The 24,834-nt window shown below is 27.0% G+C and overlaps 1 protein-coding gene across 2 annotated transcripts; it reads right to left on the bottom strand.

The window, feature by feature from the left end:
- Nucleotides 1-922: 922 nt before the first annotated feature.
- Nucleotides 923-6,134, bottom strand: LOC114173119 (putative peroxygenase 4). 2 transcript variants are annotated; one of them, XM_028057349.2, is made up of 6 exons: nt 6,022-6,134; nt 5,255-5,359; nt 3,415-3,500; nt 1,731-1,825; nt 1,515-1,640; nt 923-1,200 (listed from the first exon to the last, which is right to left on the bottom strand). In XM_028057349.2, the coding sequence occupies exons 1-6, from the start codon at nt 6,059-6,061 to the stop codon at nt 1,053-1,055; spliced, it is 600 nt and encodes a 199-aa protein (XP_027913150.1). In that variant the 5' UTR covers nt 6,062-6,134; the 3' UTR covers nt 923-1,052. The 2 variants fall into 2 exon arrangements, with proteins under 2 accessions (XP_027913150.1, XP_027913149.1); XM_028057348.2 differs by having other exon boundaries at nt 5,255-5,362; nt 6,022-6,126.
- Nucleotides 6,135-24,834: the final 18,700 nt, after the last annotated feature.

Genomic DNA, 24,834 nt, shown 5'->3' with positions numbered 1-24,834 from the left:
ATATCACTAGTTAATAAATTCATAGCCTATTCTCTCTTTTAGGATAACGCTTTTCACTGTATTTGTTTCAACGACAGAAACACAACGAACAATGATTCATGGAAAAAAGCTCAAATTTCAAGATGAAAAAATATGCCAAGACAGTTTTTGTTTTAAAACTTCATGTGAAGATTTGCAACGAAATAAAATATATACATATGTTATATTCTTATATAATTAGTTTTTGTTACATTTTAATAATAAAATAATACAATATAATAAAAATAATAATAATAACAATAATTATAATAATAATAATATAAATAATAATAATAATAATAATAATAATAATTCAATTTTATCAATTAAAATATTTTTAATTTATTAAAATTATCAAATCACTTATTAATTTTCATAAATTTTCGAATCTCTTAGTTTCTCATTATCTTTCTCTTAATATAAACAACCATATTGTTATCTCATTTTCTCTTCAAATTCACTGCTTTTAACCTATCTCCAAATTCAAAGACAACTTTTACTATTAACATGTTCTAGGGATGGTCTTATAATGGTTGACAATAAGGAAAATTAACAATTGTTGCCTATTTATATTTTAGAAAAAAATTAATCTCTTCATATGGTTGTTTAAAATAAAAAATAAATGCTATGGTGACATTACTTTTAATCACTTGATTATAGATGTTAGTTACTTTAATCAGAAGTTAATAATACAAATAAATTCTAAAAAGGAAAATTTCCTTGTTATTTTATTATATACACATCACAACGATGAATTTAATCTTAACATATATATACGAAAAGACAAAATTCTCTGCTTTTTTGACCAAAATTTCCAAACATTTCATATATGTATATGATAGATGACATATATACATTTAACTTAAACAAATACATCCAATCGAATGACAAACTAAATTCGAAATAAATTAAAATGTTTTATGACCCTATATTCTTAAAAATCAACTTCACCACCATGAACAAATTCTTACTTTTACATATTATTGTGTCCTTACATAAAAGAAAAAGGAAATTATCACCAACTAAAGAATGAATCACTTTTTTGTGTGTGTAGAATGTTCCTTTTTCAACATTTCAAACAAACTTCCATCATAAACACCTCGGATTGTTTCCTTCTGTAGTAAGCCACTCTTGTCTTTGGCAACTTTATAAAGGATTTTCCATTCTACCAAGCCACCAATCCTTTTATATACATGTTAATATTCTATTATTAGAAAATAATAATAATAATAATAATAATAATAATAATAATAATAATAAGGGTTAGATATATTTCTTGGTATCAAATTATTGTAAAAAAATTGTGTTTCATATCTAAACATAATTCTAAAATATTTAATCTTACATTTTATGAAAGTTACGTAAATATTTTACTATTTCTATTTAGTTTAGAAATGAAACACAATCTTTTGTAATTGTTGAAAATGAAAAATATATCTCACCTTAATAATAATCGATCAATGGTGAAAATGTTAAATTAAAAGACAAATTTATACCTTCCTTTGATATCTTTGGGGTCTCTATTTGCTTGTATCATCTGCATTAGCTCATCGTATGTTAGGGCATTTGGTTGAGTATGTGCATGTTTGGTGAAAATGGCTTCAAATTTTGAGGGAACAAACCTAAAAAATGGTCATAAATTAACTATAATATTGGCAAATATTAAAACCATAATATGAAATGTGGAATACTGTGTGAAAATATTTAGCTACCTTCCTTCAGTATCATAGACTCCAGTGTCACTGCCATGTTTGCCCAATTGGATGTTCTTAATTTCAATTGGGAAAAGTAAAGATGGAAACTTTCCCTAAAACACAAGAAAATGTTTTAAGGAGTTTATATATTTGTTTTCAAAATTAGATTGATTATTCCAAAAGGCTAAGATACTTATTATAAGTTTAATGATCCAATCAATACTGAATTAGTAATAGTAAGTTATTATAACAATTAAAAAACACACAACAAAATACTAAAAAGTATAATAGCAGAATTTTATGATATTAAAAACTAAAATAAATTATAAATTTATATAATTTTCTAGATTTAAAATAAAATATGTTACTATACTCAAGTTGAAATTTCAACATTATACATCTATGTTTACTAATAATAACAAGTATATAGATAGGATAAAAAAGAAAATAAAAAATATTTTAGTTCTCTTAAATTAAAATAATATATTAATGAGTTTTTTTAATCTAATTTTAATCCATTTTATCATTTTTCTTTACTACTTTGCGGTTCTATTGTTGATTTTTTCACCTGATTTTGTGTTATAGTTTAACATTTTTTGTTTACTTTTTTATCCAACCAGTTTTCATTACTTTGGTAAAATTGATCGGACGTGACAGACGAGTTCATCAATCTATCTATAAAAAAATATAGGTTGGATTGAAAATTGGGATCCATTTTGGTTTGGTCTATGTAACTTGTCATATAAGTTAAAAATGCTAGTTAATGCGACTCTCTTCGTTGGTTCATTCTTTTAGATTAAAATTTTAGAATAAAAGTAATTTAAAAGATTAACTTTTCTATATTAATTTTTTTTAAGATGTGTAAATATATAATTGTATTATATTTTAAATTATTAACACTTACAAATTAAATTTTAATTATTAATTAAAATAGAGTAATTTAATATAGAAATATAATAATTATTTTAATTTATTTAATTAAAAACATTGATTAATCCAAAGTTTAGAAAATATTTTATTTATTAAATATGTTTTTAATATTAATTTATATATATATATATATATATATATATTAACAAATTTTAAAAGTAATAATTTTTAAAAAATTGAAAACAAATTAAAAAAAAGTGATAAATAAGCTCAACTCAATACCGAATGAGTTATCATCCGTCCATAATCCATTTTGGACGGATCAATGATGACCAAATCAAAATGTATCGAACTGATCTCTTTTATCACCTCTACTTGTATTCACTTTTACTTCTACTTAATTAGATGTATCAAAAGCGTCTATAATAATTTGCGCCAATTTATTGATGATAAAGTGGTACAAAAGTTTTGACATATTGAACCATACAATTTATTTAATTCGAAATATCTTTTTTAATATTATAATTCTTGGTTTGAACACATATGCCCTCATATATCAAATTATGGACAATAAATCTTGATCATTGCAATTATTTCTTTTACAGTTTTTACACTTATTCTATAGTCATTGGCCGAAAGACTTTATCTTGAAAATCATAATTGACAAATAATAAACTTCTAATAAAATTTAAACATAAATAATAATAGATATAATGAACAAAGTTAGATCCATGAAATTTATTTTCAAAATACCGAGGTTAAACTAATAAAGTTGTTTTTGCTAATAAACATAAAAATTTAAGAAAAAAAAATAAGGAATAAAGAGAAGTACTGGACGAGTAGTTTGACTAAGACCCAAATTGATGAACAGAGAAAGTCCAACGGACGAAAAGATTCCATTTCCAATTTCACGTAACCCTGCATTTAATCATAAATAAAAATTTTAATGTGCTCTCTACAATTGTTTTTCATTTTTTCTTTCTTTCCCATAAGTTACACAATTTTTTTATATATTTTCTATTAATTTTAAGTCATTTTATTTTTCATCTTACATGTTTTATAGAGAAATTCATCCAATCATTGCATTTAAAAAGACATTTACTGGTGCCAAAAATTTTAAAATGCAGTAACGCTAAAACCTCCAAAACTTCTACCGTGAAATGCTGGCACAATGACAATATAATTTTTTTTTTCAATTAAACACGAGATACATGTAACTAGTTCACATTTATTCAAAATTAATTAATTTTTTAATAATGTTAAATTTATATGAAATTACTATTTTTGGACTTTTTTCAAACAATTAATGTACAGAAATAATCATTTATAACAAAAATAAAGAAATTACTAAATCATTTTCTTAATTAGTAATTTGCATTTATTGGCTTAATTAAAAATTTGGTTTTTATAGTTATGAGTTATTCATTTTGATATCTATGTTTTACTCTATAGTCTTAATATAAAATCTTTTATTTATTCTATTAAATTGATGTTAACACCGTTTAGAAGATGATAATATAAAAATTTGAAAAAATGTCTAAAGGTGCTAAAATGGAAGATGAGTCAAATTTTGACACATGACATATTCAAACAATATTAAAACCAATTTAACAAAAAAATAACAAATCAATTCTATTTGAAAAAATATCATGACTCAATTGAATTAAGAAAATATAAAAATCAAAGTGGAACATAAGTTTAAATATAAAAATCAAATTACTAATTAAAAATTCTCTGCTTTATCTTTTAATTAGGAAAAATAAATATTAAAATAAAAACTTACATTAAACATATATCATGGATGTGCAATGAGTAAAACCAAAAGAGTAAATGGTTAGAGAAATAAAATCACTTATACATATAGTTAGAGGTGACAATGTGAGCTTGACTAGGTGGATCGGTCCGCAAACCCCCCCCAAAAAAGCAGGGTGGGTCGAGATATTAAGTATGTTGGTATGTAAAAGTCCAACTCATATTACTCGTAGTCCGCGTAGACCAGAGGTGAGGTAAAGCAGGCTGATCCACGACTTGCATAATAATAAATAAATAAAAAAACTTGCTCTTGTGTATGTTGGCTACTTTCCTCTTAGACTGGCGTTCCAAATTCATGTATGAGTGAAGAAGACAAGTGTTATATATTTTTGTATATGTTAAAATTTGAAGAATTCGTCGTACACATAAAAAATACGAATATAGTATGAATATGTTGAAAATGTTAGATTATCAATTTATTATTCAACTTTCCAAAGTTTTTGCTTATTTTTGTGAACTTGTTAATGTTTTTTAATTTGTTGAACATTGAAAGCTTTATCATAAGAAATTAAAAAAAAAATGTCATCCCATGAGCCACAACCTATGCAAAATGTGTTAGACTTTTGAGTTTGTATTTTCAAAGCGAGATGGGCCAATCTGACCTACATTTTGTGACCAAGTGTGGAGCAAGCTTAAACGGGTCGAACCAACCCGCATTGCCAACCCTATATATAATTATGTTCTAAATGGTATTAATACCAATTTAACAAAATGAATCTATTTGACTCTTTTTTAAATAAAAAAAATTGAGGAAAAAAATTGAAAAATACACGAAATGAACACCAAAATATTAGAAAAGAAAAACCTATTAAGCCTTAAAAAAATATAAATCTATAGTAATCATGAGTGAGGAAAGTAACCTTGAAAAGTTTCCCATGGATAAATGACACCATCGTGATTCTTGTCAAAGAAAGCAGCATGCTTCTGCAAAACGTTTTCGTGAAGTGGAGTTGGTTTCTCACCACCTACTTAAAAAACATAACATAACGTTATATGAATATTTTATGAAAATAAATATTCTCTTAATGTCATATATAACATTGGAGTGTCATTTATGAGTAATTATCTCTTAAAAATAGGATGAGAATATTAAAGGCTGAAAACAGAAATAATTTTGTGATTAATTGACTTGTTAACAAATATTTAGGTAAAAAGATAATAATTTTAAATTTTAAAGGGATGAAAATTAAAGAAAATATTGTATAGCAACTAAAATAAAAATGGTCTTAAACTTATAAAGACTTTATAAATTTCAAGTTTAATAATAAAAAATTCTATTACAAGAATTCTTTTTCTTTCAATTTCGTCGTACTATTTCAAATTTTCTTCATTTCATCTTAAATAAATGTTAGTGTAATATTCTCTATCAAATTTGTAATAACTTCTTATAAAAGTGATATTTATTGTTTGCATTACATATCAAGGAGTTATGGTTACTAGTGAAACAAATCAATAATATTACCATTAATATAATATATTAAACCGGAACAAACTTATTAAAACCATTCAAAATAATAAATAAAGAACTAAAGAAGTTATTAAATATAAATTTTTCAAGAGTAAATAAAAGCACAAATATATGAAACAAAATATTTTATTTTAAAATATAGAGAATTGCATTGCATACCCTTTTGTTTTGTGGTTTCCAAGGGATGAGAAGAAGCCATGTGAATAGGAAAATTGGAAGAAGAAAAGAGCTTTGATTTCTTGGTTTGAGTAGAAGAAGCTAGTTAAGAATTATAAGTAGTTGAAATGGTTAAATTCATATTTATAAGTATATGCTAAACATAGGGTGTGTTTGGCTTAGCGTGTAGGAAATGATCACCACCCTTAGACACAACGCATTTGGAAAAGCCATTTTTTTTATTAATTTTATAAGGGAAACAAACAATGCTTTATCTTAAAACACTTGTCCTCTTATGCAGCTAGGAACAAAAAAAGTGGAGTGATAAACTAATCAATTCAGATAAACCACAAAAATCACCATAAAAGAATAAAAGAATATCAATATGTATAAAAAATCTATATTTTTTATATAGATTTCTTTGTTTTTATATTATTTTATTTGAATTTAAGATTGAAGGAATTTAAAATCGTTTAACTGTTATTTAGAAGGAAATAAAAGAAGAAAATAACTGAAACAGTTTTACATGTATTAAAGAATACATCAAGAAGTAAATTGTGATAAAAAAACATCTTTGTACATATATTGCTATAATATAAATAGATTTCTAATCCATTATTATTAATAAAAATGGATGTATATTTAAATTTTAAAAAATTTTAAATTTACTTTTTAATTTTTAACACTAAAAATTATGATATTATGTTTCAGTATTATTTTATATACTTGAATTATTAAAATAATTTTATTTATAACCGGCCTAATTTTAAAAATGTTACTAGATATTTACCCTCTAACATCATGTTCAAAGCTAACTACACAAAACTAAAGCTAATAGGAAAATATTTGTTAATATTTATTATTATTATTATTATTAGATATTATTTATTTTGGGTTTTTATTATTTATTATAAAGAACAGTAATAATCATTCTTTTCTTCCACGTTATCTATCTGCATAAGTATGCAGAAAAGGGATGTACTTTGGCGTGCACACAACACAATGGTTATTACTGAAGTCAATATTCGACAGAAACTTTCAAGTGCTTCATAATGAATATTTTTCATTTATTTGCACTTCTTCTGGGTCAAGCTTAGAAGCATAAATTTTGTTGTGTTATTATCTTATTTTAAAATTAAGAAAGAATCATTTATGTGCATATATGATGCTATAAAAAGTGTAAAAATAAACATATAACTGTATTCATTATAATACTCTAAAAATTAAATTAGTAAACTTATGAAAGAACTTATACAAAGCTTATAATAATATGCAATACAACCTAAAATACACACGATATATACACATAAATATTTATACCTACATAGTGAAAATAAAATAAAAAATTTTATATTTATATTATGTTTCAAACATTATTCTTGTAATGTTTATATTACGGGTGGCAATATGAGTCTTGCCCGTCGGGTGGCCAGCAGACCTACTAAAATAACGCGAGATGAGTTAGACTAGTGAATCCACAAGCCCGCGCAGTGTCCGGCCCATAGAAGTCTGTAGCCCGTGCGGGCTGGTCTGCGGTCCGTGCGGACTGACTCGCAAGTCCGCATAAAAAAAACTTGTACTTGTGTATATCAATTACTTTTTTACTGGGTTCTTGCATTAACGTTCCAAATTATTGTAAGATTGGAAAAGATAAGTATTATCTATTTTTTAATGTGCTAAAATTTTAAGAATACGTCGTGTATGTCAACGTATGAATATGAATATGATGAAAATGTTGAATTATCAATTTATCATCCAACTCCCCAAAGTCTTTGCTTAATTTTGTGAACTTCTTAAAGTTTTCCAATTTTTTAAACATTGAAATTTTTATCATAAAAATTCAAAAACAGGTTGGCCCGCACTTATACGGGACGGGCCATACTTTTCAACCCGCGTTGAAAATGCAGGGCGGGACGGGCCAGCCTGCATTGTTCGGGCCAAGTGCGGGTCATGTCGGCCCACATTGCACCCCTAGTTTACATACATAGTATAGTTATCGTTGTTAACAAAACAAATAACACATACAAGGTTATGCTAATGACATAGGAGAATAATATAAAAGAAAACACTTCATTAGCAATCTACAAACAACTTTATCGATGAAACTCAAAATCATGGATGTAATCTATTAAAGATATTCAGCAAAAAAAAAAATATATCAAAAGATGTCTTCCGAAAGACTCATATTAAGCATGTTTTACCAAAGATAAACATTTGATCCAATCTAAAAAACAAATTTACAAGTGAACCAAAAACATAAGACCAAGCTAAGTTCATTATAGCCTATACCATACATTCACGCTAGTTGCGGTGTGTGAAAACTCCATTTGCTTCTTACCACTTTATATCTTAGCCTATATGACTTGAATTATGAGTGAAGAAAGGGGATCTCTGTTACGATATAAGTGTTAATATTTATTTTTTTAATCAAACAATAATTCACATATCATCTTAGATATGTGACCACAAACTCTTATAAGTTTCATCATTCTCATGTCAATTTCAAATCATCACACATCCTTCATATGTTTCAATGAAAACTTAAAAATACTCTTTCGCTCAAGCAACATTTGGCTCGATCAACGAAATAATTAAACATATGTTGAAATTCACTTAATTAGAATTCTATTTGCTCAGCCAAAATACTCAACATAACAAGTGAATTTTGGTTCGTTTAGCAAAGATTTTTCTTGTCTAACAAATGACCACTAGAAGATTTTATAAACATAATTTCATTAAGTAAGATTATGACTTAACCAACGACTCCATACACTTAAAAGAAGAGAAGGAAAGAATGAAAAAGAGATAGTTGCATGACATCACACATAGAAAAAGTATAATATTTAATGGACAAATATTACCTGCATAAGATGAATTGTTAAAATATTTAGATAAGAACAATATAATTAAAAAGCACATGACGTGAGATATACATAAACTTATTAAGTCTATTAATTTAAGTTTGTTTACAAGAAAACATACTTAAAAATTGTGCAGTGGCAGTTAAGTAAATAAAAGCTAGTTATTGAAGTATGATGTTGACCACCAAACTTAAATAAAAATAGTTTTACATCTATTATCTTTTTAACAAACTTAAATTAATTTTTACATCTGTAAATTTTTTAATAGACTTAAAAATGTGTTATTTTTACATCTCTTACTTTTGTAAGAGACCTAAAAAAGTGTTTTAACCCTTGAACATCTCTTATTTTTACACCATGTTTTCACTTTTCACTTGCTGAACTCTTACCCTCTTTCACTTTCCAACCTTTTCACTCCACAATAGCAGCAACAACATTCCTCCAGCAACATTCTTTAATGAATGATGGGTAAGTATAGGCTACTTAAAAAGCTCACAAAGATCAAAGGTCAGAGTCCTCTCAGGTGTACACGCACAGTTTACAAAATCCAAATCAAACTTAAAATTTGCATAATAATTAAGGAAAATTATGTTTTAACAGATTTTTTTTGACACTTGACAAAATTTTCATAAATAAAATTAAAATATATTAATTTTTTATTCTTTTAACAAAGATAAAGTAATAAAATAGTATTTTTTTACCTAAATTAGTAGTTTGTCAAAGTTTGTAAAAAAAACTTTGTTTCCAATAATTAATTGCACATATCCGTACTTTCGACATCACCAAATATTTGGCTGAGATTAATTTTATTTTAAATGATTACCTAACTACTTTTATGGTTAAACCATACATTTGTCACACTTTTAATATCTTTCGGTTATTTTTTTTATTTTAAGCTCAATTTATAATTATTAAGTTATTTTAAGATTATAATTAGTTTACAATATTAGAATATATATATATATATATATATATATATATATATACTTTTTTATATTAATTAATTGTTAAATTTTTTACAATTATTTAATTGTTGATTTTTTACTATGTAAATTTGAGTATTCTTAAAAGTATTTACTCAGGATAAATTTATGTTAATAAATGAAATTTATTTTTAAATTTATCTATTGATAATACATTTTATTTTTTAATAAATCTTTTTTGTAATTTATAAATTGATGAACTAAATTTTGATATATATTTATTTTAGTTATCCTAACATCAAAAGTAGATGCAAGATTCTTCTGTTTATGAAGATGATGACATGAAAGAAGCAGAGGATGATTCTATGTCAAAGTTTATGGCTATGGTACCTAGGTTGATGAGAAAACAAAAAATAGTACAATCGAACTTCAGAGTATTTGAACTCAAAAATATAGTACCGATCAACATTAACTTCAATGATGTATTTGAGTTGATTGGCAGAGAATGGTTGTTAAACATTTATATCATCCAATTATGGTGCATGTAAGTATTAATGTCTCTTCTATATTTACCATATAGAAATCTATGACATTTAACTTATAATTCTTTGTTCTAGGTATATGAGCACAATGAGTGTGGAGCAAAGTCAGTCACATGTATACGAGTTTCTTGAGCCCTAAGCCATTCAAAAATTTGGGAATACAAAGGTTAACATATAACAATACATGCAAACATGGATGCCCACCTATGTGTTTACTTGGCTCCATACATTGAAGAGCTAGTCTTACCAAATGTATCTTTCCTTTTTCAAAGTTATGGTAATTATTCAACTAATCATTTGCCTTTTATTGTAGGTCGCATTGGCAATTAATAATGATTATTCTTGAGGATTGCATAGTTGTTTGGTTTTGTTCTTTTCATAAGAAACCCAACAACGAACTGGAGAACTTATTACAAGGGTAATGATAAAACTTTTATATCATCTATAAGTACATAACAATTATGACTAATGTGTCATTAATTTAACTAAAGTTGTGAGTGGCACAAACATTTTATGTCAAAGAAACAAACAAAAGCAAGTTCAAATTATATTTCCTAAGATGATACATCATTTAAATGTAAATTTAATTATTTTATGTGCAAGTTATATGATATGAAGTTTTCTTTCTTTTATTACAATGGAATAGGCAAATTAGTTCATAGGAATGTGAGTACTACACGATGCATTTTATCAAAGCTATTGTTCAAGCATGAATTTACGATATTTGGACAACGGTAAACACTTATAACTAGTGCTTGAATTCTACGATTTTAGGTGCTCCATTACATAACAACATTGTTTGTTTTAGGAGTTCGATGATCCATCACCAATATCAACGGAGGCCATTGCTGAAATAACACATCAATCGATAACTTATCTCCTCCAACATGGAGATTAGGTTTTGATTAAGAGTTGTTTAAACTTTGTTTAGGTTATGTTTAGATTTAAAATTTTAAGCTAGACTTTGTTTAGACTAAAAATTTTAAATTAGTCATCTAATTGTTTATTTTGATTTGGAACTTTTTATTATGTACTTGAATTGAACAATTTGAAATATATATTTTGTTCTGCGAAATTTGTTGTATTTTAGGTTTTGGTTTTGTCATAAAACAATTAAAATAAAAAATAGCAAATTTAAGCTTGTTATAGTCACAAAAGACTTAAATTCGATGCCATTTTTATTTAAGGTCTAAGTTTAGTAGGCAGTAGCAAACTTAAATTTTAAGTTTGTCATTCAATAACAATCTTAAATTTTAAGTTTGTTCTTTAACGAACTTAAAGTTTAGGTTTGTTACTAACTGACAAACTTAAAATTTAAGTCCGTTGAATCTTAGTCTGTTGTAAAACAGATTTGAAAAGTCCAAAATAATAGACTTAAAAGAACACATTTTAGATCATAATCCAAATTTTTGTTTGATAAATCAAAATGTAAGCACAACCAAAAACCTTAAGAAAATCATATTTGGAGTTTTATTAAAAGGTTTTTCATAAGGTGAAAGATTGTTTAAAACATACATATGAAGATTATTATGATATAGACAACACTAAAAAAAGTTTCACCCTAAAACCCTTTAGGCAATGATGCCCTAACCATGAGAGATAAACAATATTAACCACATGCTTATGCTTTCTTTCAATAGAGCCATTTTGTTGGTGTGTGTATGTGTGGATAAGTGAGCCTACGTCTAATATTGTGAGTGTTGAGATATTTTGCAAGACATAAGAATTCCTTAATATTGTCAATTTGAATAGCTTTTAATTTGTGATTAATTTGATTTTCAACAAATATTTTAAAAAGGGTGAAAATAGTTGAAACTTGAGATTTAGATGAAGAAAATAGATCCACATAAATTTAGAACAAGCATATAAAAAAGTTATGTAATATTTTGCATTACCAATACTAGGCATAAGGGAATGACCCCAAATGTCATTGTAAATCAAATCTAAAGGAGTATTATAAAATGTATCTTATTTGGAAAAGGGATTCTGATGCATTTTTGTTTGAACACAAGACTCACAAAAAATATTAGAAATAACAATATAAGTTTTGTTAACATGAATATTATTTTGCTTCAACACTTTCTGGACAATTTGATAATAAGCATGTCCGAGGTGGAAATTCCATAAAAGAACTATAGAATTTACAAAAGTGTGATTAACACTCAAAGTGGGAGAATAGTAGAAGGGGTAAAAAACATATAATACATCTTTTATGAAGCCTAAGCATAATATGTTTTTTGTCTGAATTATTAACATAGAAAACATTAGAATAAAATTCAAAATACACATGATTGTCTTGGCAAATTGGTAACACAAATTAGATTTTTTGAAAATGAGGAATATGCACAAGATTTTTTTTAAAACAAGTGTGTTTTTGTGTGTGACTTATGAAAAGTAGTAGAACCAATATGGGAAACAAACATACCCTCTCCATTACCTAAAGTGATCGATTCATTTCTAGTGTAGGAACACTTGGTTGTAAAATTATTAAAGTCATGAGTGATATGGTGCATAACACCACTATCCAGATACCAAAAAGGATCATTAGAGTGGAGGGTGTTCCCATATTTGAAGGATTATCATCATGAATTTTTAAGGAACAAAGTTAAGATTGGTTAGCAGAAATGGAAAGTTGAAAGTCATGTTCAAACTTCTGCCAACAATTTGTGACAACATGACCAAACTTGTTTAAAATTTGACATTGTGGTTTCTGTTGTTGCCAAAAACTTCTTGGAGCATTCTTAATGTTGTTGAAATGTTGGTTCTTAATAAATGAGGTGTTTCCGTTTGTAGATTTGTTGTTTCGCTGGTAGGATTGATGAACTTTGTTTCTATATGTGTTGCTGGAACCAAAGATGATGACGTTGTTTATAATAACAAAATCAATGGTTTTGTATTTTTCAAGACGCTCTTCATGGAACAAGAGCACAAACTCTATTTCTTCCATAATGCAAGGATTTGTGCAAGTGAGAATATAAGTGACAAAATTGTCATAGTCATCATAAAGACCATAAATAATTGCTTCAATGTGGTATTCTATGGAGATAGAAGATTCAATAGCTACCAGGGTGTCTACAATCTTCTTGATATCAAGAATATATGTAGCGACATTTCTATCCTTTTTAGGTGTTCTAAGTTGAATCTTTAAAGATTTTACCTTTGTTCTAAATTGAGATGCATGATAAACGTGCAACTTCTTCCAAATTTTAGAAGAGCAATGGTGAGGCCAACCATTTGAGTGAGAATAAACATGTCCGTAGAAGTAAGATGCCAAGCAACCAAGAGTTGATCTTGTTGTTCATATTAGACATAAGCGGGATTAACAATGTTATGAAGGGCATTATCAGGATTAAGGTATTTGGGAGAGGTATATTGACCATCCAAGAATTTGAAAATTTGTAATCCTCTAATTGTGCAAGCACATGTTACTATCAGATCAAGAAGTTTTTAGTGGTAAGTTTGAGGGAGATAGGTGTGTTGAAAGTGTGAGTGTGGTAAGAGGAGGTAATATTGGTGGTTTTAAATTGTGAGTAGAAGAAGATTTTTCAAAGGCCAAGACAATAGTTGTGATTACCTTGTAAGGAAAAGAAACAAAGAAAGAGAGAAAGGGAAATAGTATTGAATAACTACGAAAAATATTTACAAACAAAATGTTAACTAATGTAGTTATACTAGAGGAAAAACACAAATATATAACATAATCAATTTTTATGTGTTATATTACTATACACTTCATGCTAAAAGTAAAAAGAGTAAAATATTGTCTATTTCCTACACCATCATTATTGTTACCATCATTGTTTCACCTCCTGTCTCCAGGCTACTAAAGTCATTGATATGAGAATGAGGAAGAAAAAAGAACAAAACAACATGTTTGATGGAAATCTTATTTCAGAAAGTTTGTTACGAAATGTATAATACATAATTTAAAAAAGCTTGTTTTGAAAATCTTGTTCCAAAAATTAAGTTTTGAAACTCATTTCATTAAAGTTTGCTTTGGAAAGCTTATTTTTTAAAAAGATTATTCCAAGAAGGGTTAAATATGTTTTTGGTCTGTCAAGTTTCAGTGAATTTTGGAATTAGTCCCTCTTCGAACTTTTATACCAATTTAGTCCTTCATCTTTAGAAATACGTGAATTTAGTTATTCTTATCAAATTTTGTTAGGTTTATTTGACATTTTAAATGCGTTTTATGATAATATTTGAGTTAACATTAAAGCAAAAATGTGTCAAAGGGTGTAAACAATTCAAATACTATCATGAAATGCACTTGAAATGTTAGATAAACCTAATAAAATTTGGTTAAAAGGACTAAATTCACGCATTTTTTAAAGATGAAGGACTAAATTGGTCAAAATTTTTGAAAAGAGACTAATTCCAAATCTATTAATAATACAATTCAACGTAGCAAAAAGGCAACTTTTTAAATGACCCACAAAAAGCAAAACACACAAAATTAACTCAAAATAGCATTTTCTAACACTCTATTTGTTTGATAAGTGGCAAAGCCTCGCGATGACACGTGTCACTCAATTTCTAAACTCTAATTTCTTCACACTCCACTCTTCTCTCACTCTCTGTCGTCAACACTCTTCTCTCACTCTCTGTGTCAACACTCTTCTATCACTCTCTAGCGTAACCCTAACAACTTTTCTCTCACTTTCTACCGTCACCCTACTTTCTTTCACTTTCTTCACACTCAATTTCTTTCACTCTCTTCACACTCAACTCTTCTCAACCACACCATATTCATCTCCGATCATGTTTTTACATTCTGATTTCACATTTTTTAGGTTTTTTCCGATCAGTTTTTGGTTTTGCCTTCACTGTTAACCCTTTATGTTTTTTTCTATCATCTCTGATCATGTTTTCGTTTTGTTTTTATGGTTTTTACATGCTGATTTCACATTTTTTAGGTTTTTTCCGATCAGTTTTTGGTTTTGCCTTCACCATTTACCCTTTATGTTTTTTCTATCATCTTCGATCATCTCAGATCAGGTTTTCATTTTGTTTTTATGGTTTATTTGTTTCTTTTTTGTGTTTTCCATCATTTTCGACCACTACTTCGTAAGTTTTTGTTGTTTTTTGTTTTTACAGGCTGATTTCACATTTTTTAGGGTTTCTCCGATCAGGTTTTGGTTTTGCCTTTATCGTTTACCCTTTATGTTTTTTCTATGATCTCTGATCATCTTCGATTAGGTTTTGGTTATTGTTTTTAGGGTTTATTTGTATCTTTTTCTGTTTTCCATCATATTCGACCACTACTTCGTAATTTTTTGTTGTTTTATGTTTCCATGATAATTTCGTAGTTTTTATAGGTTGATTTCACATTTTTTAGGGTTTCTCCAATCAGGTTTTGGTTTTGCCTTTACCGTTTACCCTTTATGTTTTTTTTGTCATTTCTGATCATCTCCGATCATGTTTTGATTTTTGTTTTTAGTGTTGATTTGTATATTTTTCTATTTTCCATCATATTCGACCACTACTGCTTAAGTTTTTGTTGTTTTATGTTTCCATGCTAATTTCTTTGTTTTTACTAGCCGATTTCACATTTTTTAGGGTTTCTCCGATCAGGTTTTGGTTTTGCTTTCACCATTTACCCTTGATGTTTTTACTATCATCTCCGATCAGGTTTTGGTTTTGGTTTTTATGGTTTATTTGTATATTTTTCTGTTTTCCATCATATTCGACCACTACTTCTTAAGTTTTTGTTGTTTTATGCTTCCATGCTAATTTCTTTATTTTTACAGGCTGATTTCACATTTTTAGGGTTTCTCCGATCAGGTTTTGGTTTTGCCTTCACCGTTTACCCTTGATGTTTTTACTATCATCTCCGATCAGGTTTTGGTTTTGGTTTTTATGGTTTATTTGTATATTTTTCTGTTTTCCATCATATTCGACCACTACATTAGAATTTCTATGTTTTTACCGTATGATTTCACAATTTTTATGGTTTATTTCTAACTTTTTCTGTTTTCCATCATATTCGACCACTACTTTGTTTTATTTGTTTTTACAGGATTATTTCACTGTTTTAGTGATTACCTATTTTGTAGGTTTTGAAGATTGATATACAGGATGTCTCAAAATGACAGTCATGAGTTTAGTCTGAAGTTGGAACTCATTGAGTTCTATTAAAGTGCATTTAATTGAAGTTGGAATAGTGATTATTCTTTTTAATTTTGATATGCATTGATATTATTTTCATCTCAATTTATTCTGTTCATCTTTTATTGTCAGTGGTTGTTGATTTCTTGGTTGTTGATGTTATTGTATTGTATCGGATGTAACGATATTAATACATAATTAGTTTTTAAGTGTATGCTTGATTTTTGTTTTTTGATTTTTTAAAAGGACTTGCTCAATTTTCTTCATTGCAACCCAAGGTGGATCTGTTTTCTCAGGCAGTGTTGGAATTCAATGTAGAGGAAGTAATGTTTTTTATGCAAAAGATACAATACTAGCTGCAATTTTATGCAAGAAAGATGGCCAGCTGCTTTGCTCATGCTCTGTCTTGAGGATCTCAAAGCCAGAACCAAAGTTGTTGTCCATGGGATTGTATATGAGAACTAATAATGTAGAAGTTTTGAAACCAGTATTAGATATCATTTTAATTTTGTTAAAACAAATTAGATATCTCTTAATTATTTTATTCAACCTTATAATTTATTTGTAACCTTATGATGTATTTTGTTTATGTAGTTTACCCATATGTTATGTTGGAGTCCTCAGTTAATTAACATCAGGTCTTTTCTTTCCTTTATCTTCGATGCAGCTACATGACTGCATCATGTTACTTCTTTCCTTTTTCAGCTTTTTGATCTCTTCATAGTTTTGTTTTTCTTCTTTGTTGTCTTCATATTTCCTTTTCTTGAAACCTTCAAACAATATCTTTATTTCCTTTTAAATGTCCTGTAGCTTTTATTTTTCTTTTGCTCTCTGCCATATTTTCCTTTTATTCCACAACATTGAGCTGTGTGAAAAAGAGCTTTTGTTTTTTTCTCTGGTCTTGATATGTTTGACCAGTTGCTTTTCCCACATTTTACTCACTTTGGGAAACCAAAACCAAAGTATGCGTATGGTTTTTGTTTGAATGAACCATAGTAGGCATTTCATAAAAGTTGTTTTTGTTTCTTCTGTCCTCTTCATATGTTTGACAGTTGCTTATCTCGATTTTTACTAAATTTGTGTAACCAAAACCACAACATGTGTACGATTTTAGTTTTGATGTATTATCTCTACAAATACATCAGACTATTCTTATTTTTTTATGTTCTCTACAAATACATCTATCCACAACTTCCTTTTTTCACTATTGTCTAATTTTCCGTTTTCCTTACACCATGTCTGCTTTGCAAAAACAAACCTAGTCATTACAAGAACTGAACCCAGAGAAGGAAAGCTGGAATATTATTGCAAGAGTGGTAACGTTATGATTTGTAGAAGATTACACAAAAGGAAAATCTCCATTTTGCATGGAGATTGTTCTTCAAGACAAAGAGGTACTACACCATACTATAAATGTCCGTCATTTTTTTTACTTTTCTTTATTTTTTTTAATTTCCATGTTATATTATAATGTGATATATGAAACTGTTTGTGCAGGGTGTTCTAATCCATGCGTATGTTAGACGCACACTGATATACAAATTTCAATTTGAAATCAAAGAGGATAATGTTTACTCCATTCAGTCTTTTAGTGTTTCATGTAATGGTGGTTCTTATAGAACTACAAATCACGCCTATAAGATCAACTTCCAATTTGGAACCAAGGTCAATTTGGTAGAATCTACCTTAGTTCCCAAAATTAGTATTGCATACACCCCTTTTTCAACCATTAAAGCACTTGGTTTTGACATAGATTACTTAGTAAATATATTAATTTTTTTTTCTTCTTTGCGTTTAAATTTTTATTCATGTTTTATTTTTTTATTGTTTTATTTTTGTTTAGATGTCATTGGAATGTTTATTGGTGTTGGAACAGAGAGAGAGTTAGAGAAAGGTGGTAAGAAGACCAAGATGAATGTTATCCTTATTGAATCTGATGGGTAAGAGGATTGTTCTTCTTTTATTTGATGTTTAACATTAGTCTTATCTAACGAAATTTTACATCATGTAATAGTTATCGACTAGAGTGTACTTTATTTGGTCAATATGTTGATATGTTAAATGCATTTCTTGCCTCTGGAAAGGATCAATATGTTGTCATTGCTTTACATTATTACAAAGTGAAGTTCTTCCAAGTTAACTAACTTTTTGACATTTTGTACACCTGTAGTAATTTTTTAAAAAGTGTTTGACATCTTTATATATTTTATAGATAAAGTTTCTATTCAAAACTGTATGAACTGTACGAGGATAATTTTTAACTGTGATGGTGAAGATGCTACGAAGTTGAAAAAAATGTAAGTACATTTTGCAATTTTTTATTTTCGTTTATTATTTTCGTTTAATTTGCATGTTTTTTTTGTAGGATGTGGGATAGTACTGAATCTCCTTCTCAACCTCTTACCCAACTTGGTCAGTCTTCAAAAGTTAGCTTAGAAGAAGATTTCATTAAGCTGCATCCTAGATGCTCAATTGAAGGTCTCAAAGATTTTAAACAGGTTGAATTCTTTTCCTCTATCTTTCATTTAAATTGTTTAGTTTAAATACTGTGCTTTATATTGTTGCATTATTTATGTTCCAGGAAAGTACTTTTGTAGTGAAGGCTATTATCAAACATGTTCTAGATCATGATGATTGGTGGTACACAGCATGTATCTGCAACAAAGCTGTGTATCCTGATTCCAAAATGTTTTTTTTGTGAAAAATGTAACAAACATGTCATTAAGGTTATACCTAGGTAATATTATTAATCTTCATAATTCTTATTTTTCTAATTTTACTAATTTTACTAATAGACAAATTTGAATAAATGAATAATGTTCTATTTTTTTTTGTTAGGTTTAAACTTAGACTTTGTGTAATTGATGCTACTGATTCTACAACTTTTGTTGTATTTGATCGTGATGCAAGTGCAATGTTGAAGAAATCATGCTCTGATATTCTTGACGTACAAGACAAGGTTAAGTATCCTATATAGTCAAAGAAATCATGCTCCGATTATTATATACACAAATTATTTTTGATTAAGTTAAATCATTTGCATTTCTATTTCTTTTCATAGAACACTGCTGCTGGTAACTTGCCTAAAGAGTTTGAAGTCCTCATTGATAAGACCTATTTGTTCAAAGTCGAGTGCAAGAATGATTATAATAGCAAATTTGAGCAATCATTTAGAGTTAAAAAAGTCTGCATGGATGAAAAAATCATTGAAAGCTTTAGTGATGTTGAAGTTAAGTCTTTGGTAAGATCTGATTTATTTATGTTTAGGTCTTTTCATATATATAATTTTAATTTAACTCTTTTTTTACTTTAATATATTTGTTAGGATGTATACTCTGCAAATGAAGAAGAAAGTAAACTTAAGCAGACTACAAATGAGATGGCATCTGATACCATTGCAGAGGTATGTTAAGATTACAACTATACTTCTTTTTCTAAAAGTTTTTATATGCTAACTTATTCAAGTTTATTTTTAGGATTTGCTGATCAAATTCACTAAAGAATCAAATGATGTTGAGGCTCTAAGTGATCATTTGAACACTATAGGATCAACCCTTGTTTCTATAGAGGAAGCGTTGGTCAATAAACCAGTAATTGATGTTGAAAATGATGAGTTAACCCAGAAAGAATCATCTCATCTGGAGAATCTTAGCTTTTATTGGTTGCAGAGTCAAACTGTGTTGATATTATTTTCTATTATCAACACCATAATCATGCTAGCTACATCAAAGGAAGTGTATTGTATTTGTATTTTGTTTTAAAAGATTTTAGTCTTTCAGCATTTGATTACATTTCAATTTTATCAATCAATTATTTGTAAAAATATATTTCAGGTTACATACATATAGTATTTATCTTTTGTTGTTTGTTGATTTGTAAACATCGTTATATGTTGCTAGCTGAATCTGAATGTGTTGATATTATTTATTTTGTCAACTACACTATCATGCTAGCTACAATATGTTTTGTTGTTCTTTAGTTGTTCTAATTTTTAAAACATTCATTTCAAATTTCTGTTTATTTATTTATGAAGTATTTTACTTATTGCTCAACTTCAATCCCTAATTATTTTTGCAGTGACAATTTGCTAGCAAAGTGTAAGTGTGTTGATATTATTTTATATTGTCAACACCATAATCGTGCTAGCTATATGAAAGCAAGTTTATTATATGTGTATTTTTTTTTAAAGATTTTTGTCTTTCAGCATTTGTTTACATTTCAATCTTAGCAATCAATAATTCATAAAAATATATTTCAGGTTACATACATGTACTATTATGTTTTGTTGTGTGTGTTGATATGTTGCTAGTTGAATGTCAATGTGTTGATATTATTTTTTTTGTCAACTACACTATCATGCTAGCTACATCAAAGAGATAAAGTTTTGATCTATCGTACATGTTTTGACTACATTTTTTGTTGCACAACATATATAACTTATTTCATGTTTTCAAAATCATGATAGCTATATATTGTAACTCATATATAACTTATTCTTTTTATTAACATTGTAATAAAATGATAATTTTTTGAATTTATCTTTTAGTATTTAAAAATAATTTTCTGAACACAAATAATTTTTGAATTCTAATTAACCAAAACAAAAACCGACATTCATTGAAAATTTACACCATCAATTAATTTATTTCATGTTTTGAAAGGAATTTATTTGTAATAAATTCTTTTTAATCAATTAATACAAAAACTGACATTCATTTTCATTTATTGATTATTTTCTATTGTTGTTTGAACTTCTAATTTTTACTTTCGTTTCCAATTTTGAATTTTAATTTTGATTCTTGAATTTTTAATTAACCAAGACAAAAGATGACATTCATTTACATTTTATAATTATTTTATTTGTATAAATATTTTGTATATTTTGTATTAGTTGTTGAATTTCTAATTTGTATTTTTATTTTTAATGATTTGTAATATTTGTAATTTTTTTAAAAAAAAATCATTTTTAATAATCTGTAATATTTTTAATTTGTAATAAATATAATTTTATTATTATTTTATGTGTTTAAATTTTTTTATTAGTCTTTCAACTATTAATTTGAATTTTTATTTCTATTTATTTTTAATATTTGTAATCTTTTTATTTTTTAAAAAAATTACATTATATTATTTGATTATTTTATTTTTATGAATTTTTTATATTACTCTTTAAACTTCTAATTTGTATTTTTATTTTTAATTTCTAACTTTTAATTTGTATTTGTATTCTTAATTCTTAATTTTTAATTTAAAATTTTGGTAATATTTTTATTTTGTAGTAAATATATACGAAAGCATTAAAGATATATATACATATTATATATATATATATATATATATATATATATATATATATATATATATATATATATATATATATATATATATATATGTGTGTGTGTGTGTAAAGTAATTAGAATTTGAAACAGTGTTTTCATATGTATATAACTGTTGAGTATCCATCAAGTTTTGTTTATTATCCATCAACGAAACAGAACGGTCACTTCCCTTAATCCTCCATGGATACCTATGTCCCTGTGCCTGCTAGAATAACCTTAGGAAAGTTCACTACAATGCATTTTGTTCATAATCAGGTATGTTTTCTTTACAAAAAGTTGAAATATATGTTCTTTCTTCATCAATATGTCTCTATTAACTCAATATTAGCTGTTCAAATGTATTGTAAATGTTCTTTCTTCCTTCACCCATTCATTTTTTAAAACATTGTTCGAACCCTTATTTATTATTATTTTTACATAAAAATCAAAACTTTATTTTAAAATGGTTTAAATCTATGGTTTTTCTTTTTGTTTTGCATTTTTCATCTATGTCTAACTGTTTCTTCTTTCACCAGACATGCATCTCTTACTTACTATGTTTTTTAATTTTAAAAATCTTATATTTCTTCAACAATCGTTTAAATATATGACATTTGGATCATTTAAAAAAAAAATTCTTCATTTGTTCTTCATCTTAATTTTTTTCGATCACCCATTCATTTTTTTGTTCTTGGTTACAAATCTTTGTTTTCTTAAAAAAATGTTAACTTTCCAATAATAGGTTAAATTTACAAAATTTTGCTTCCGTAAGCAAAGATTTCTTTTTTACTTTGCTGTATATCTGACGTATTAATTTACTTTGCTTCCAATGTCAACTTTCTTCAATAATCCAAAAAATCTTTTTGTTTACATCACACATGCATGTTTTTATTACTTTGGATTAAATCTTATTTATTCTCTGTCTTTCTTTCATGATCAGTTTAATGTTTGCTTACATTCAGTTTATTACAGTCATTTTTTGAAATTTTATTGACCCTGTTTTTTGTTTGTTGACCACTGGAATTTTAGGAGTTTGGTCATGTTGATCGAATGTTTTTGCTATGTTTGCTCAAGAATTAGGACCGGTTTGGCAGTTTAAAGATATTAAAGGAAATCGCCATCAGTTAACTTTTAACATGGATGTCAATAATCCATTGCAGAATGATGGTTGGTCTAGCCTAAGAGTTTTTTATAAATTGCAGCATATCCATCAAATCTTATTCAGATATGTTGGAAACTCAACATTCCAGATTACTGTATTCTCCAGCATGACTGCAATATCAACTGCGACCAAATTTCTCACGAACATACATCGATTGCGAACAAAACATCTTTTTAGAGTGAAATTGACAAAATCTCAAAGCCAAGCTAGCCATCTGGTGAACAATGTACCTTTATGTTGTTTTTTATATGCTATTGTGTTCATATAAGTTGTTATTTATTTAACTGTTTATTTTTTTCAGGACCTACCAACTGACTTTGCAGCTTATGTTCGGAAACGTAGATTCAAGAGGTTGGAATTGTAGGGATCGACCAACACATGCATTGTTGAGTGTAAGCTTTTGGTGCGTAATTCACCTAAGAAGTCAACTAAGATTGGGAAGAGATGGAAGGGATTTTGCATATTCAATCGATTGAAAGAAGGGGATGTTATTTTGTTTGCAGCTCACAACCAAATGAGAAAGAAGAAGATAAAAGTCTATGTCAAAAAAGAATTTAGCTTTTAATATTTTACTTTTTTTTATTTGCTTTAGATGGTATTTATGGTTTTGTTTTCACTTTCAAGCAAGTTTGTTTTTTTTTTGTTTGTAAGACTCTATCGATGGTAATTTTGTTGCTTCTAATAAGTAGAAGCCATATCTAAAAGTATTATCCGTAAGTTAATTTTGGTCAACTTTAATATTTTACTTAATTTGATTTTACTTATTATCATGTTTCAAATTATGTATTATAGTTATGTATTACTTTTATATATATTTCTTAAAAAAATATCATTAGAACTAAGATTTATTTTAATATTAATTTTATACAAACAATATTCAGTTGCGATAATAAAAATTATTAAAAATTTTAATTCTTTATCAAAAATTTTAACACAGATTGAAGTTGTAATTATTGCTAACTTGGTAATTCTTTTAACTTTGTGTTCTAATACTATCACATAACATTATTTGTTTTATAAAAAGAATGCAATAAAAAAAAAATATTTGTTACTCTCAAACACACGTGTATTAAAAGTTTTAGTGTATTTATGTTATAAAAAGTTAAACAGCACGTGTATTCATTTTTTATCAAAGGACAATTAAAATTACATTGGGTTGTCATTCTTTTTGTTTGACCTCATTTCTTAAAAATTATTTCCATTAGTTTCATGGTACACTAAATGTGGAAACAAATTTCTACTTTCATGGTTGACTATTATCAAGCATAGTACTTATGTGTTGGCCCAAAAAGGGATTATACTACAAATGCAAATTCTGAATAGAAGCATATCAGTGTCTGCAAATCATGAATTTGGACATTGCATATCAAAAGGTACGTTATTCCAAATATTGATCAAAAGGTACAATTTCCATATTAATGACTTGGTTGTTCTTTTTTATAAAAAGATTGTACTTACATTATCTACCTTAGGAATATTCAGCGTGGAAAACTGACTATGTCCCTTTATATTCAACACATCCTCCAACAAAATGTTTATTTTATTGAACTTCTCTTCAATGTGTAAACAAACAAAACAACAAGTGTATGTATAAACTTTTGGAAACATAACAACAAGTGTATGCATAACATCAAGTGTATGCATAAACAAACATAAACAAATGGCTGCAAATCTATCAACAAATGCAAGAAGAAAAAGGAAGAGCATTGTGTCAACAAAGATTTCAAATATGATGATGAAGTCCTCAGGTAAAATAAATTTATTTCTCATTTCATTTGTTCTTAAAACTTCTTCCCAATAAATACATTTACTTATCTCCAATAGAATAACATAAACATTCAGATGTACATTTATCAACACAGTTTTTTATTTTGTTTTCTTCACTGCAGATACCAATCAAGA

This window comes from Vigna unguiculata, chromosome 2, assembly GCF_037176805.1.
Source record: "Vigna unguiculata cultivar grain cowpea cultivar isolate G323 ecotype 2 chromosome 2, ASM3717680v1, whole genome shotgun sequence".
Lineage (NCBI taxonomy): Eukaryota > Viridiplantae > Streptophyta > Magnoliopsida > Fabales > Fabaceae > Vigna > Vigna unguiculata.
Note: the sequence above shows the minus strand (reverse complement) of the source record. Positions and strands in the feature narration are given on the sequence as shown.

Coding starts and splice junctions, on each gene's coding strand:
- LOC114173119 (XM_028057348.2), bottom strand. CDS start 6,061: ATGGCTTCTTCTCATCCCTTGGAAACCACAAAACAAAAGG. Junction 5,363..6,021: donor GGAAACCACAAAACAAAAGG/GTATGCAATGCA, acceptor ATGTTTTTTAAG/TAGGTGGTGAGAAACCAACT. Junction 1,201..1,514: donor CCCAAAGATATCAAAGGAAG/GTATAAATTTGT, acceptor TGTATATAAAAG/GATTGGTGGCTTGGTAGAAT.